At 34.8% G+C, this 12674-nt stretch overlaps 1 protein-coding gene across 3 annotated transcripts in view; it reads left to right on the forward strand.

The window, feature by feature from the left end:
• Nucleotides 1-12674, forward strand: part of IPO8 (importin 8) — a 49681-nt gene that overhangs the window by 14536 nt on the left and 22471 nt on the right. For all 3 annotated transcript variants that reach the window (XM_021539989.4, XM_021539987.4, XM_021539988.4), the window contains exons 6-17: nucleotides 46-135; nucleotides 530-624; nucleotides 1191-1275; nucleotides 3197-3331; nucleotides 4172-4271; nucleotides 5924-6000; nucleotides 7247-7363; nucleotides 9621-9710; nucleotides 10365-10530; nucleotides 11092-11252; nucleotides 11702-11827; nucleotides 12453-12519. In XM_021539989.4, coding sequence (XP_021395664.1) covers nucleotides 46-135; nucleotides 530-624; nucleotides 1191-1275; nucleotides 3197-3331; nucleotides 4172-4271; nucleotides 5924-6000; nucleotides 7247-7363; nucleotides 9621-9710; nucleotides 10365-10530; nucleotides 11092-11252; nucleotides 11702-11827; nucleotides 12453-12519 — 1309 coding nt within the window. The remainder of the gene's footprint in view (nucleotides 1-45; nucleotides 136-529; nucleotides 625-1190; nucleotides 1276-3196; nucleotides 3332-4171; nucleotides 4272-5923; nucleotides 6001-7246; nucleotides 7364-9620; nucleotides 9711-10364; nucleotides 10531-11091; nucleotides 11253-11701; nucleotides 11828-12452; nucleotides 12520-12674) is intronic.

The following is a 12674-nucleotide window of genomic DNA, read 5'->3' on the forward strand; positions in this document are numbered from 1 at the left end:
CAGAGAAAAATAATATTTCATACTTGTGTTTTTCCCTTATTGCAGTATGCATTGCCCCTCCAGTTGGTGAATAACCAGACTATGACTCAATGGATGGAGATCTTCCGGACCATCATTGATAGAAATGTACCACTGGTGAGTTTTACCTTTGTAAAGACCTCTGAAATTTGTTTGTTAGCATTTGAGGAACAGTCAGTGTAAAGATTTTCTAAGTGTTCTTTTCTGAAGATTCTTATCCTTGGATTTTTGAGCCAGAGTGATGTATTCAAGTGTATTTGAGAATTTGCATTTTTAAAATATGCATAATTTTGAAATTAAAGTACAGGCATTGTGCAGGTATTGCACATACACATTATACTGCCTAATTAAGATAACTGAAAATTCCTGAGTGTCATGTAACTGTTAACAGAATCAAGGCTTTAGTCTATGCTGTGTGTTTATATTAATTTACTCAGGAAGGAATATTTAAAGCATAATTGCTTCTCAACAAATGACATAACTAGTTTAAAATAAACGTATTTGTTTGTAGGAGACTTTGCAGATTGATGAAGATGATAGACCAGAGCTGGTGTGGTGGAAATGCAAGAAGTGGGCATTGCATATTGTAGCTCGTCTCTTTGAACGGTAACAAACTGATTAAAACCTAAATTTGGGTTACAAGTCTGTACCATGACTTGACATGCAAGTAGAGAAGACAGTTGGATCAATTTAACATTCCTGGTCACTGAAGAGGTTTTCCTGCTGCTGTCCTCTGCCTTGTACTGGCACAACTGCTGGTCTCAGCTCTTAGTGAAATGATTGGACTCCCTTAAGATGGCAAGAAACTTGCCCCACAGGAAAAGTAAATCTAACTACATATTTATTTTACTACACTCAGCTGCAAGTGTTTATGTTTGAGAATTCAAACATAAAGGCAGGGGAAGATTTGAAAAGAAATCCATAAACATGGAAGTTACAGAGCTTGTGACAAAAAACCATGTTTACTTGAGTATAATACTTACCTTGGGATAATTTAAGAAAAGGGAAGTGAGGTGTTACATGGAAAGTCTGGCTTAGAAGGAACTTGTGGTAAATTTTTCCTTTGCTAATGCAAGACCACTCAGGATCCTGTATGTTTTAGGAAGTACGGTATTTTCTTGACGCCACAGACTTCTCACTGTGTAAATATCTGTGTTCTTTTCCTTTTAAAGTTATGGAAGTCCTGGAAATGTAACTAAAGAGTACTTTGAATTCTCAGACTTCTTTTTAAAAACCTATGCTGTGGGCATACAACAGGTAAGCACAGTTCATTTTTTATGAATTGCATTATTTTGACTGAAGAAATTTATTACTTTTTAGCAGTGTGCTTATATTGAGGTTCATTTATTGAACAAAAATAATGAGAGTGTGGAAGGTTTTCCTTGTGGGGACTGAGAAGTTCTTTAGAACTCAATGCCTTATAGCTGAGGTATAATAACACAATTTTTCAGCAACTCAAAAAACCCTGCAGGACAACTCTCAGGAAAGGTGAGTTCTGATAAAATGGTATTATTGTCATGTATAAGCACTCTAGATACAACTGAGAGGAACACTTGGTGCAGGGGCCTCATTTCACAGAAGGGTGTATTTTCAGGCCTGTTTTTGTCAAGTGCTTTTGCTGCAAACTACCTAGGCACACTAATCCAATGATACTGTTTTATTTCAGGAAGATACAAGCAGATTAGATGTCTGGAGAACAGCAATGAACATTATTTTATTCCTGGAAAGCATATTATGTGAAAATATAGCCTAAATTCACTGTTTGCAAGGAAATTATTTTTGTTAGAGAATGCTAATTATTTGTGTTTAACATGGTGTGTGGAGACAGTCCAGTTCTGGTAAAGTTGCTAAACAACTATTACTCTTCTTCATCCAGTCTGACAACAGAATATTTTATCCATCAGGAAGAACTAAGGAGGGGAATAGTTGTGATAAGGCTGTAAATTAAATGAAAAGGGAAATAGCCTAATATCTTTTCTAAATTCCTTGCAATGTGTAACTCCTGAGCAGAAAAACAGACTCCCATGGGCAGTTATAATTTGAAATACTTAAACTTTGTCTGTTAAGGTATTAAACAATGTTGCAGAGGAGACAGTTTAACTTTCAAGTTAAATTTACTGGAGGATCTGCACATTTCTTCAATTTCTGGCTCTTAAATAGTGACTTATCATTATTCCTTTGTAGAGTTAGTAAGAATTCTGTTGTGAATATTACATTACTATGCCTTTGTTACTTATTCATCAGTTGATAAGTGCTGACATTGTGCTACAGTCTCTATAAGATATAGACAGTTCTTGTCCTTGCAGCATTTCATATTGACTTAACATCAAACTTAGTATTCCTAATGAAAGAGCTATATTCAAAATGAAATTTATTATAATGTTCTGAAGAATTACAAAGTAGAATTGTTTTGCTGAAAGCATTTGACTCAAAATTTTGTTATGCATTGCCCTTGACTTTTGTTGTTATTAATATATATTCCACTTCTTTGCATTTCCTAATAATTCACCTGCCATTGGTGCAGATTAGTAGCTTTGTACTGTGTTTTTTTCTTACTAGAGAACAGTTTTATACCTAGGAAGCTTTGTGTGGTAGAGTCTGTAATAGCATGCCAGGTGATACTATCTGATGGCTACAATAGGTAATTGAAATTAAGGTTTTTGCAGCTCTTCTGATTCAGAGGCTTAGGTGAACCTATTTTTCTTTCCTAGTTTAGTATTTCTATTCTCTTCACTGTTCTTCCAAAGTAATTTGTCTTCTTTAGGGACCTGTAATTAAATATGAATGCAGACACCATTCTAGCAGGTATAGAAGCCACCAGTTTGAAAATCTCACTGTGCATTTTCCTTACCTATTCCAGATTTTGCTGAGGCCTCTCTAAACTATGAACCTTTCACTATTGAAGTATATCTTTGGTTTATAATCACAAGTGATCACATGGTAGGGCTAGTAGTAAAGGTGGATGTCTGCATAAATGTCTGCAGGATTAGAACCTTGATATTTAAATTATTTATGATTTTTGGATCAAAGGCATTATAATGATTTCTAATGCTAGAACATCTGCTGTAAAACTACTTTATCTATTCATGCATATTCACTGAGGAAGTGCACTGTATGTTTATTCATGAGGCAGAATTTTCAGTCTTCATTTAAAAATACCAATTTGTCACTTCTTTAGGTTCTCTTAAGAATCTTAGACCAGTACAGGCAAAAAGACTATGTTGCACCACGTGTTCTTCAGCAAACATTGAATTATCTGAACCAAGGAGTGATTCACTCTATAACATGGAAGCAAATGAAGCCACACATACAGGTCAGTGCTTAAAACCCAATCATAAACATTACATGTCATCAGAGGGATTAAAAAACACCCCCAGTCCCCCAAGTTTTGTGTTTTTAAGAAAGGTTTTGTGAATCATTCAGCAGTTGATCTGGAAAATAAAATAGCATTTCTACACAAACATAGTTGTGTTTTGTAATATATGACTGCCTTTTATTGCATATAATGTTAACTCAAAGATTCTGTTCCATAAGTTCTTTATTTGAATTTTTACAGTCTGTTAGCAAGTCATAGTGTTCTGACTTTTATTAGATCTGGTGTTCAGAATTGTCATAGATTTTTGATTCTAGTGCAAAGATAGTGCAAAAAGAGAACATTCATCTAAGAGGAGCTAAACCCTCTTGTAAAGACATGTCTTATAAGTGAATTAAAGAACAAATGAAGAGTGGTCTTCCTGCTCTTTTATTTTTTTAATATTATAAGACCCCCTTTGTAGTTAGTTAATTCCATAACTTTTAAGGGGAAGGACTCTGAAATACATTCTCGTGTTAAGTATTGCATTGGTGAGATCCTTCTGCAGAATGTATTATTCTGCTGTGTACGGGCTATGTCCTGAAGTGTACTTTTGTGCATGGTTATGTAATATTATAAAGATAGATTGTATAATTACTGCTACTGTCTGTGACTTTTTCAAAAGGAAAGTACCTGTAATTCTGTGAAGTTTTTTCTGGTAGACAAAAATAAGCGTGTGCTGCTTAAAGGAATGTAACTCTCCAGAAAAATAAGTCTAATAAATTAGTGCATGGTGGAGGGCAGCTGTACTGGAATTTAATTTTATATGTACTTATGTGTATTTGGCTTTTCTAAAATTAGACTATAACAGAAGAGGTGATATTCTCTCTGATGTGCTACAAAGATGAGGATGAGGAGCTCTGGCAAGAGGATCCATATGAATATATCCGCATGAAATTTGGTAATTTAGCTTTATTTTTTGCTTTCATCATAATTGTACCCTGTAGTTCCAGTGATCAGCATGGCCACTGTAATATCTCTCTTCACCTGAACAATGGGAAGAAGAAAACTTTTTTCTTAAATCTCACCAATCTGTAGCTAAAACCAGGTGGCAGATCAAGTGAATTTGGGACATTTGGCTGGTAGCTTTGATCTAAATTATTCTCTCAGAGCTTTTTTTCTACTTCACATGTGCTCAGAGCAGCCCAGACAGACTGACTTGCTCCCTTGTTAGTGCCTGTTTCAGAATCCTGACTTGCAGATGTGGCAGCTGTTTGCAGGTTCCTGCAGCTCTCACTTTGACCAGAAGAGGCCTGACTTACTCTTTCCCTGTTGAAAACTGTCAATAGCTTCAGAGTTCTTCTGCCACTTATTACTACTCAATTGGAAGATAATGAGATATATATATATTCTTTCAAAAGACACACTGCAAAATCTTGGGAATAACACATAGGGCCATATTATGAATAATTACACTTATGAAAAGAGTCATGTCATTGAAAAGGAGAAAGGTACTTTAAAAGTACAGCAATTTTATCTGGAAAACTCCTGCAAGCTGGGCACCATAGAGATATATATGTGGCATTTGGGAAATTTTAATTAGTTGATTTGGGATTAGTGTATGTGAAAACAGAATTTAAATATTCATATAATAACTTAAAAGCTTGGAGAGTTGTTATGCAACAAATTAATTACAATATAGTATAGATCACTAGGGTATAACTACATCCTTGAATTTTGGCATGTGAATTCAGTTCTTTCTTTATAAGTAGTGAATCTTATTTTTATGTGTAGCTGAGGCAGTTAAATGCAGATTCAGATTGTAAGGTAAAAAACCACTCCAAGTACATAATAATTATGTATCAATGTGCATTAAATGGAATTTTTTTGAGATGCTTTTTCATTTGGAACAAGAATTCCAGTGGTCTGGTAGTACTTCCTAATGATGTTTTATCTTAAAGTTTTCTGGACAAGTTGGTGTGTAATTTGAGCCACGTTTTAAGATAGCATTTTAAGATCTTTTAGTTTGATTCAATTTGTGTAGGGATGTTTGGATTAGAACACGTTTACAGCACAGATCTTTTTTTTTCAAGATAGAAATTATACTTTCAATATTAACATTGGAGATTTAGTTGCAATAAATGAATCCAAAAAACTTGACCTTTCAGCAGATATAAAACTACTCCAGATCTAAGTAGATTTTATGTACAAAAAGTTTCCCATGAGGTTTTAATAAAATCAAGTCAAAAATATGTACACGTGGTATACAGATGGTACTGGAGTGTATTGGTGTTCTTCTTATAGGGGTTTTATTTTAAAATGAGACAGGATTTTTCATCCCTTGTATACAGTCTCAAAAGAGCTAATGAATAAATAATATATTCTTAATTAAGGGAATGAAGAGTGGCAGTGGATTTGGAAGGCAAGAAGTAAGGTGTGTGACATAAATTTGGGTCTGACTCTCTAACCAGGAAGTGAAAACAGTCATGTCAATAATTTTGAGATTATATATTCATCCAGATTTTGTGATATCCCAAAACCAATATGGTTTATAAAAATTATATTAGTCAGGAAATTAATTTTTATTATGCTTTTTTTCTCCCCATTTTTTAGATGTATTTGAGGATTATGCATCCACAACAACAGCAGCACAGAATCTCCTTTACACTGCTGCGAAGAAGAGAAAAGAGGTATGAAACCAATGGCTTTTAATTATTTGAATTTTCCTTAATAATGTTATTTTCCCCTTATATTTGAAGATATTGCAGGAAGCTATATTTTCTTGAAAAATATACTTGCTGCTATGTAGTCAAATGTTTCCTGGTGAATGGGGAGAGTTAAAATATGGTGTGTATAAATACTAAGTGGATTCTTCTTGCAGATGTAAAATGCATCTGCCAGATACAAAATGGGTTGGAATAGATATATTGGAATAGATTTTCCTAGGTTTACAAACAGCCTCTGTCACAGCTGTTCTCAGCATCACAAACTGTAGCAGGAGGGAAAGTGGATATGATCCTTATTAATTTTCACTGATGTTGTTTAAAATCCTTCTTAACAGCAATGAAATTAGCAAGGACAAAGCCCATTCCATATAGTTACCCTTTAAATGAGGACATATCTTTTCTGTAGATCTTTCTGTATTTACTCGTACAAAAATACCCAGGCAAGCCCTGGAAAGCACAATTGGCTAAAATGGCAAATGTTTTTCTAGGTTCCATTTTAACATCTAGTAATCATGGAGCTCCATTTCCATGTGGATTTTCAGAAGAGAACACTGTCTTTACATTAGGTGGAATAGGTGGAATATTACCTTTTTACTTCTTTATTGTCCAAACAGTACTTGTCCACTGATCTTCCTTCTCATTTTCATAATTTGTATTTAGACCATCCCAATGGCATGTTGGAAAAGGACATAATGGGTGTGGATATCACATTCAGCTGTTGGTTTTGCCAAGGAACTTTTCTAAGTCTAGTCAACTTTAGAAAATACTGCCAAAATCAATAGATCAAGTTTGAGATTTTATCCAAGCTCTCCTTATAAATATATATATATTTTCATAGATATATGCACACACACATGTATTTATATTTATGTGTGAGACAAGCCAGAAAAGTAGAGAAAAAGTGGGCGAGGTGATGCTTGAGCCTTTTGCCTTTTCATCACTTTTTTTGATTTGCTTCAAGATAGTGACAAAAATACTTCCTGTAAGTAATGAAAAATTTCATGGAGATTATTATAATTTTGACCAGTTTGGATGAAAAGTTGAAAATTCCAAAGTTTTACACTTTAACTATTGAAAGATGCTGCATTTAGTACCTCACATTGCTTTGCCCAAGACAAAGTTTCTTCTTGAAAATGTCATATGAATTTTTTAAACAATGCTATTAAAATAACTTGGCTAAAGGGGACTGTGTGTTTTCTGTCCTGCACAGGTATTACCAAAAATGATGGCATATTGCTACCAGATTCTGACAGAGCCAAACATTGATCCAAGGAAAAAAGATGGAGCTTTGCATGTTATAGGATCCCTAGCAGATATTTTACTGAAGGTAAGTCGGTAAAGAAATGTAAAAAATTTTGCAATTCTTGCTGTCAGCTGTGATTTAAAGAAATAGTCTTACTTTATAAAGTATGATTAGCCCTTAGCCATATTTATAAAGTCTGTAGAGAGATTGCACTCTGATTGCAATCAGAATATGAGAGTCTGTTTATTTAAAAATATTAACATTCTTTCCTGGTTTTTATATCACAAATTTTATACACAAACTTTCCTTCTCACGTTTTTCCAAAGCTGTTTGTTACACAACAGTCCCTTGGTCCCCTCCTGCTTTACTAGTAAAATGGAAGTGTTAAGAAAGCAAACATGCATTCCATCAGCAACATTGCCTATGATTCTTTATTAAATTCCCCAGCAGCCTGCACTATTATGGGCTTCTTCTGGTTCCAGGAAAAGGTTTACTTAACATATTACAGGAATGTTCTATCTAGCTTTCCAACTTTTTCACTCTTCAATAAGTGGCTTTAAGTCTTATTTCATCTGCCAGTTGGGAGTTTTGAAAAAAGCTGGAAAGAGCAAAGAGCCTTCCTCCATTTTTTTATAGACAGCATCTTCAGAATTTTGGGTACATTTCTGGAACTGAATGCAAATTTAATGCACACTGTTTCTCTCTGATTGATATTGATAACAGTTTGCCTGGTGCTTTTGTAGATGGTGGAGTCCAGAATATGCCTTTGGTCCATCTCAAAAGTAATTGCCAAAACATTATTAGTTGTAGCATGAAAATGGTGATCTTGTGCTGGAGGCTTCTTTTAAAAAGTGATTTACTATATTTTATTTGAATTGTCTTACTGTGCAGAATGTGTCTTCATATCACGAGCAACATCTTACCTTATTTGCCATCTTATCTTATTTGCCATACTTTTTTTTACTAATCTATTTTCTGATCTTAAATCCTGGAACATCAGTAACTTTTGCAGAATTTTTGTAGATTATTTTGGATTGTAAATGCCCTTCCTCATGCAGGAGTATAATAGTGAATGAGAATTACATTGTTTCAGATTAACATATTTATCTCTGTCCTGTGGGGGAAAAGGGGATTTATTCCAGTATTCTGTTCCTATTAGAAATTTTCAATCCTGAAACATGAAGTTGTATTGTACTTTATGAAAGAGTAATAGACCCAAACACTACAGACCCCTTAAAAATCTGGATTTCTTGTGTTTGCAGTTTGACACCTTGAGACATTCCATCAGCTGTTTCCATATCAATATCCATATTGCTGCATTTGTAAATGCTTTCTGGCTCTTGAGCTGACTGAGATATTGTGTTTGAGGAGCTCATAGACACAATGGCCCTGCCTGAGCCACGTGGCTCCCCACAGCACCTCCAGTTCAGTGCCTACAAACTTCTGGCCAGTGTGCACAAAAGAGCAGTATTTTGCTTTCTCTCTGTTTTCTCCCTTGTCAGTCCTTCATCCAGCTCTGTGAAGGCTGGGGAATGAGTGTGGAAAAAAAGCTGTGTGCATTGGTGAAATAAAGTGGGATCGTGTAAGATACATGTTGTATTGAGTGTTCCTTTTCACCCTCTTCTGTCTTAGCCATTGAATCATTCCTCTGGATGGTAACAGCATCCCTAGCATGTATCTTTTCTATTATTCTGGGACTATAAGGAAAGTCTCAAATCTCCATATTGGTTCTAGCTTCCTGTAAGTATCTTGGGATTTGCTAAGGTTGGAATAATGAAAAATAACTTTCATCCAGTATCCTTCTCCAGCTAAGGAAATTTGTGTCACAAAGGAATTATCTTCATCCATTAATAAACGTGAAAAAAGATGGGATTTGTTGCTGTAGTGTCCAAAATAGTAAGTTTTGATACTTAGAGTAACAGTAGCTCATTTGAAACGCAGATTGTTCTATACTACACTCATATTTATCTTCAGGTATATATGTACTCCTTTGTAGGAAGAATGGAATTACTAGGTTATTGATCCTTGCTTGTTTTTAAGAAAAATCAGTTGGTACTAATTGCCTTAAATAACATTAAAATTCCAGTTTGCGTGTTGTAATGAATAATGGCTAGTAGAATATTATATGTACAGTTCTTTCACTTACCTGGTTTTAAACTTGCTGTGCTTTTGAGTTGGTTCTGTTCAGGGTAAGGGATCCAGTTCTCTTTGTGGGAGGATACCTTTATTATATAAACAAATTATTGTGTTTCCCATGGTTGATATTTGAAATGCATTATGGGCTAGAAAGAAGTATGTAAAATGAATGGTCTCCAAAATTAATTTTTCTTTACTCCAACAGAAGAGTGTCTTCAAGGATCAAATGGAGCTGATGTTACAGAATCACGTGTTTCCCTTGTTCATGTCTAACCTGGGATACCTCAGAGCTCGAGTAAGTTCACCTGTCACATCAATTCCAGTATTTGGCACGGCTGCTTCCTTTGCAGTTTAATTTCATTATGAATGTCACTGAAAGAAATTATATAAATGGACAGCAAAATTTAAAATAACATTCTTGTGCTGTATTTTTTCACAATTTTGATTTAAAAAATAATTTTTTCAGTTAAAGGAATTGATTGAGGGTCTGTGTTGTATTAATGCTCACCTCTTCAATCAAACTTAAAAATTTGAGCAGCAATTGGGCCATTTTTCATTAGCAGAGATGGCTGTGAAGAATAGGCAGGATTTTCACAAGTAGGTAACGTCAATTTGAGCGTTGCTTGCAGAAAATCCCCAAGTGCCAATATCAGTCATGGACAAACAGTTTTCATTGTTTTTTTTTGATTTTACTTCCCCCAGAAGGACCAAAGCTATGAATCCAAATTATGTGCACTCTGAATTTATTGGAATTTGGGAACATCTAACAAAGAACTGCTTGAGTGTAATACCTGTGTTACATTTAATGAAAGAATACACCATAATTAAGTAGGGGAAAGAACAACCATGCATGCAAACAGGGAGATAGTTAGCATTGGTTTTGACTCAGCATTTTAAAAATGCTTAAAATTGCCATAGTCCCTAACTTGCTTCTCTTTTTGCCTTGCAGTCCTGTTGGGTACTTCATTCATTCAGTGCTTTGAAATTTCACAATGAGCTAAACTTGAGGAATGCAGTAGAGCTGGCAAAGAAGAGCCTGATTGATGATAAGGAGATGCCTGTCAAAGTAGAAGCAGCTATAGCCCTTCAGACCTTAATAAGCAACCAAGAGCAAGGTATGTGACAGTGATTCATCAGCTATATACACTGATCTATTGATTTTTTGTCAAGACAAGGAGGTTGGTGCAGATTTATCTAAACACTTCTGTCATTTGAAGGCATAGATTTCAGGATATTTTATCATGTTTAGACAAATTCACTTGCTCATTACATTCCAGAATTCTGACTTTCCAAGTTTTTATGGCACAAAAGAAGTTAGAATCAGCATGTTTATTTTAATAAAGTAAATATCACCCATGTTTGGGTTTTTTTAGTGAAGTTAAGCAGTGTATATGTTTAAAAATGAACACTGTTTTATATATGAGAGCAAGTGTTCCCTCAAAACTGGATTTTAGCTGTAGGTAGCATTTCAATATTACATAATTTATTTACTCTGTCTACTAGTTATGGACTGTAAAATTGCCTTGGGTATGTTTTTTGGCTTTTTTATGTCTTTAGTGAATTCAAATTTTAAAAACTTACTTTGTTCAAGAGTTGTCAGCTACCTGGTGGTTTGGAGATGCTGTATATTTGTGTTTATGGATAATTGATTTCACCTTGTTTCTATTACCTTTTAGCCAAGGAATATGTGAAGCCTTATGTAAGGCCAGTGATGCAGGAGCTCCTGCACATTGTCAGGGAGACAGAAAATGATGATCTCACAAATGTAATCCAGAAGATGATCTATGAATACAGCCAGGAAGTCACTACTATCGCTGTGGACATGACTCAACACCTGGTGAGAGGAATAATAAATTACCACTCCAGTCAGAAGCACATGCCTAGTTTGGAGAACATTTAATGAACTCTGCTTGAAGTACATACTGTTTAAAGTAATCCTTGTAAGAGTCTACCTGTAATATTTGCAGTATTTTTTGGTTTTTTTTCTGTATGAAGCATCTTTAAAACCTATAGGTTTTTCAAAGACACTGATTTGTGTCACTGGTTTTAATGAGCCAAGGTCTAACTACTTAGCATTTCAAATGACTTAACGTAGACTTCTGAGAAAAAAAGAGGAGATTTTAATTTGCTATGTTCCCCTTTCAAAAGCAGCAAGCATATTTTTCAGTGCTGACAGCTCTTACAGATAAGGTATTGCTGCTGCTGCATTAACTGCCTTGGTTTTGAATGACAAATTAGAAATGCGGGTTTGCTCTTGAATATCAAGTTGGTTGGTTTTGTTCACAGGCTGAAATATTTGGTAAGGTACTTCAGAGTGAGGAATATGAGGAAGTAGAGGACAAAACGGTTATGGCCATGGGCATCTTGCACACAATTGACACAATCCTGACAGTTGTGGAAGATCACAAGGAGGTGAGGTTTTCCTTGGTGCTTTCCTCCTTTCATTCATGACAAGAAGCACTTCTGTGTATGTTGCATCACTTGGCATAAACGTGCATTTACTGCAGCAGGATGGTACCAATCCATCTCTGACAGATTTGAATCTAAAGCCCAGTTTACTTTTGTGATTTATTAATTGTTTAGCTTTTAACTTGAAGGGAATTTATGTAGCAAGGGTGAATAGCTGGTAAACACTTCATTGGAATGTGCTAGTTTTGGTTGGAGTAGAGTTAATTTTCTTCACAGTGGCTAGTTGTATTACAGAGTGTTAAAGCAGAATTCAGAAAGAAATATTTTGCATAAACCTAGTTTTTTATAGTGATGACCCATATCTTTAGTTTACCCAGCAATATCTTGAATAGAATTCCTAGGAATTGGTCTCCCAGTTGTAAGGTGTATGCCCACAAATCAGGGTAAAGAGTTTCTTTCTGAATCAGGGAGACCTTATTTCATAATATTGTAATTGTTAATGCAGCATTTAAAAAATGATAAAAGCGTTTTTGATTTGAAGATCTTCTCAAATTGAATTAGTCAAATACATTTATTTAATTGCTGTATTTCTAATTTTTTAATAGAATGCTTTATGGTTTTATTTCAGATCACTCAACAGCTCGAGAGCATTTGTTTACAGATCATTGGCCTTGTTTTGCAGAAACACGTTATAGGTATGTTTTAGAGATATGTAAAAACATGTAAATTGATTGTTATCTTCCAGAACAGAATTTCATCTTTTTGTGTGTGTTTCTTTGAAGAAAAAGTCATTACTTTACCATTGTAATTTGTGTCTTCTGATCTGCTCTTGTACATTAGACTGATTGGC

The sequence above is a fragment of the Lonchura striata genome, chromosome 1A, assembly GCF_050655825.1.
Source record: "Lonchura striata isolate lonStrDom1 chromosome 1A, ASM5065582v1, whole genome shotgun sequence".
NCBI lineage: Eukaryota > Metazoa > Chordata > Aves > Passeriformes > Estrildidae > Lonchura > Lonchura striata.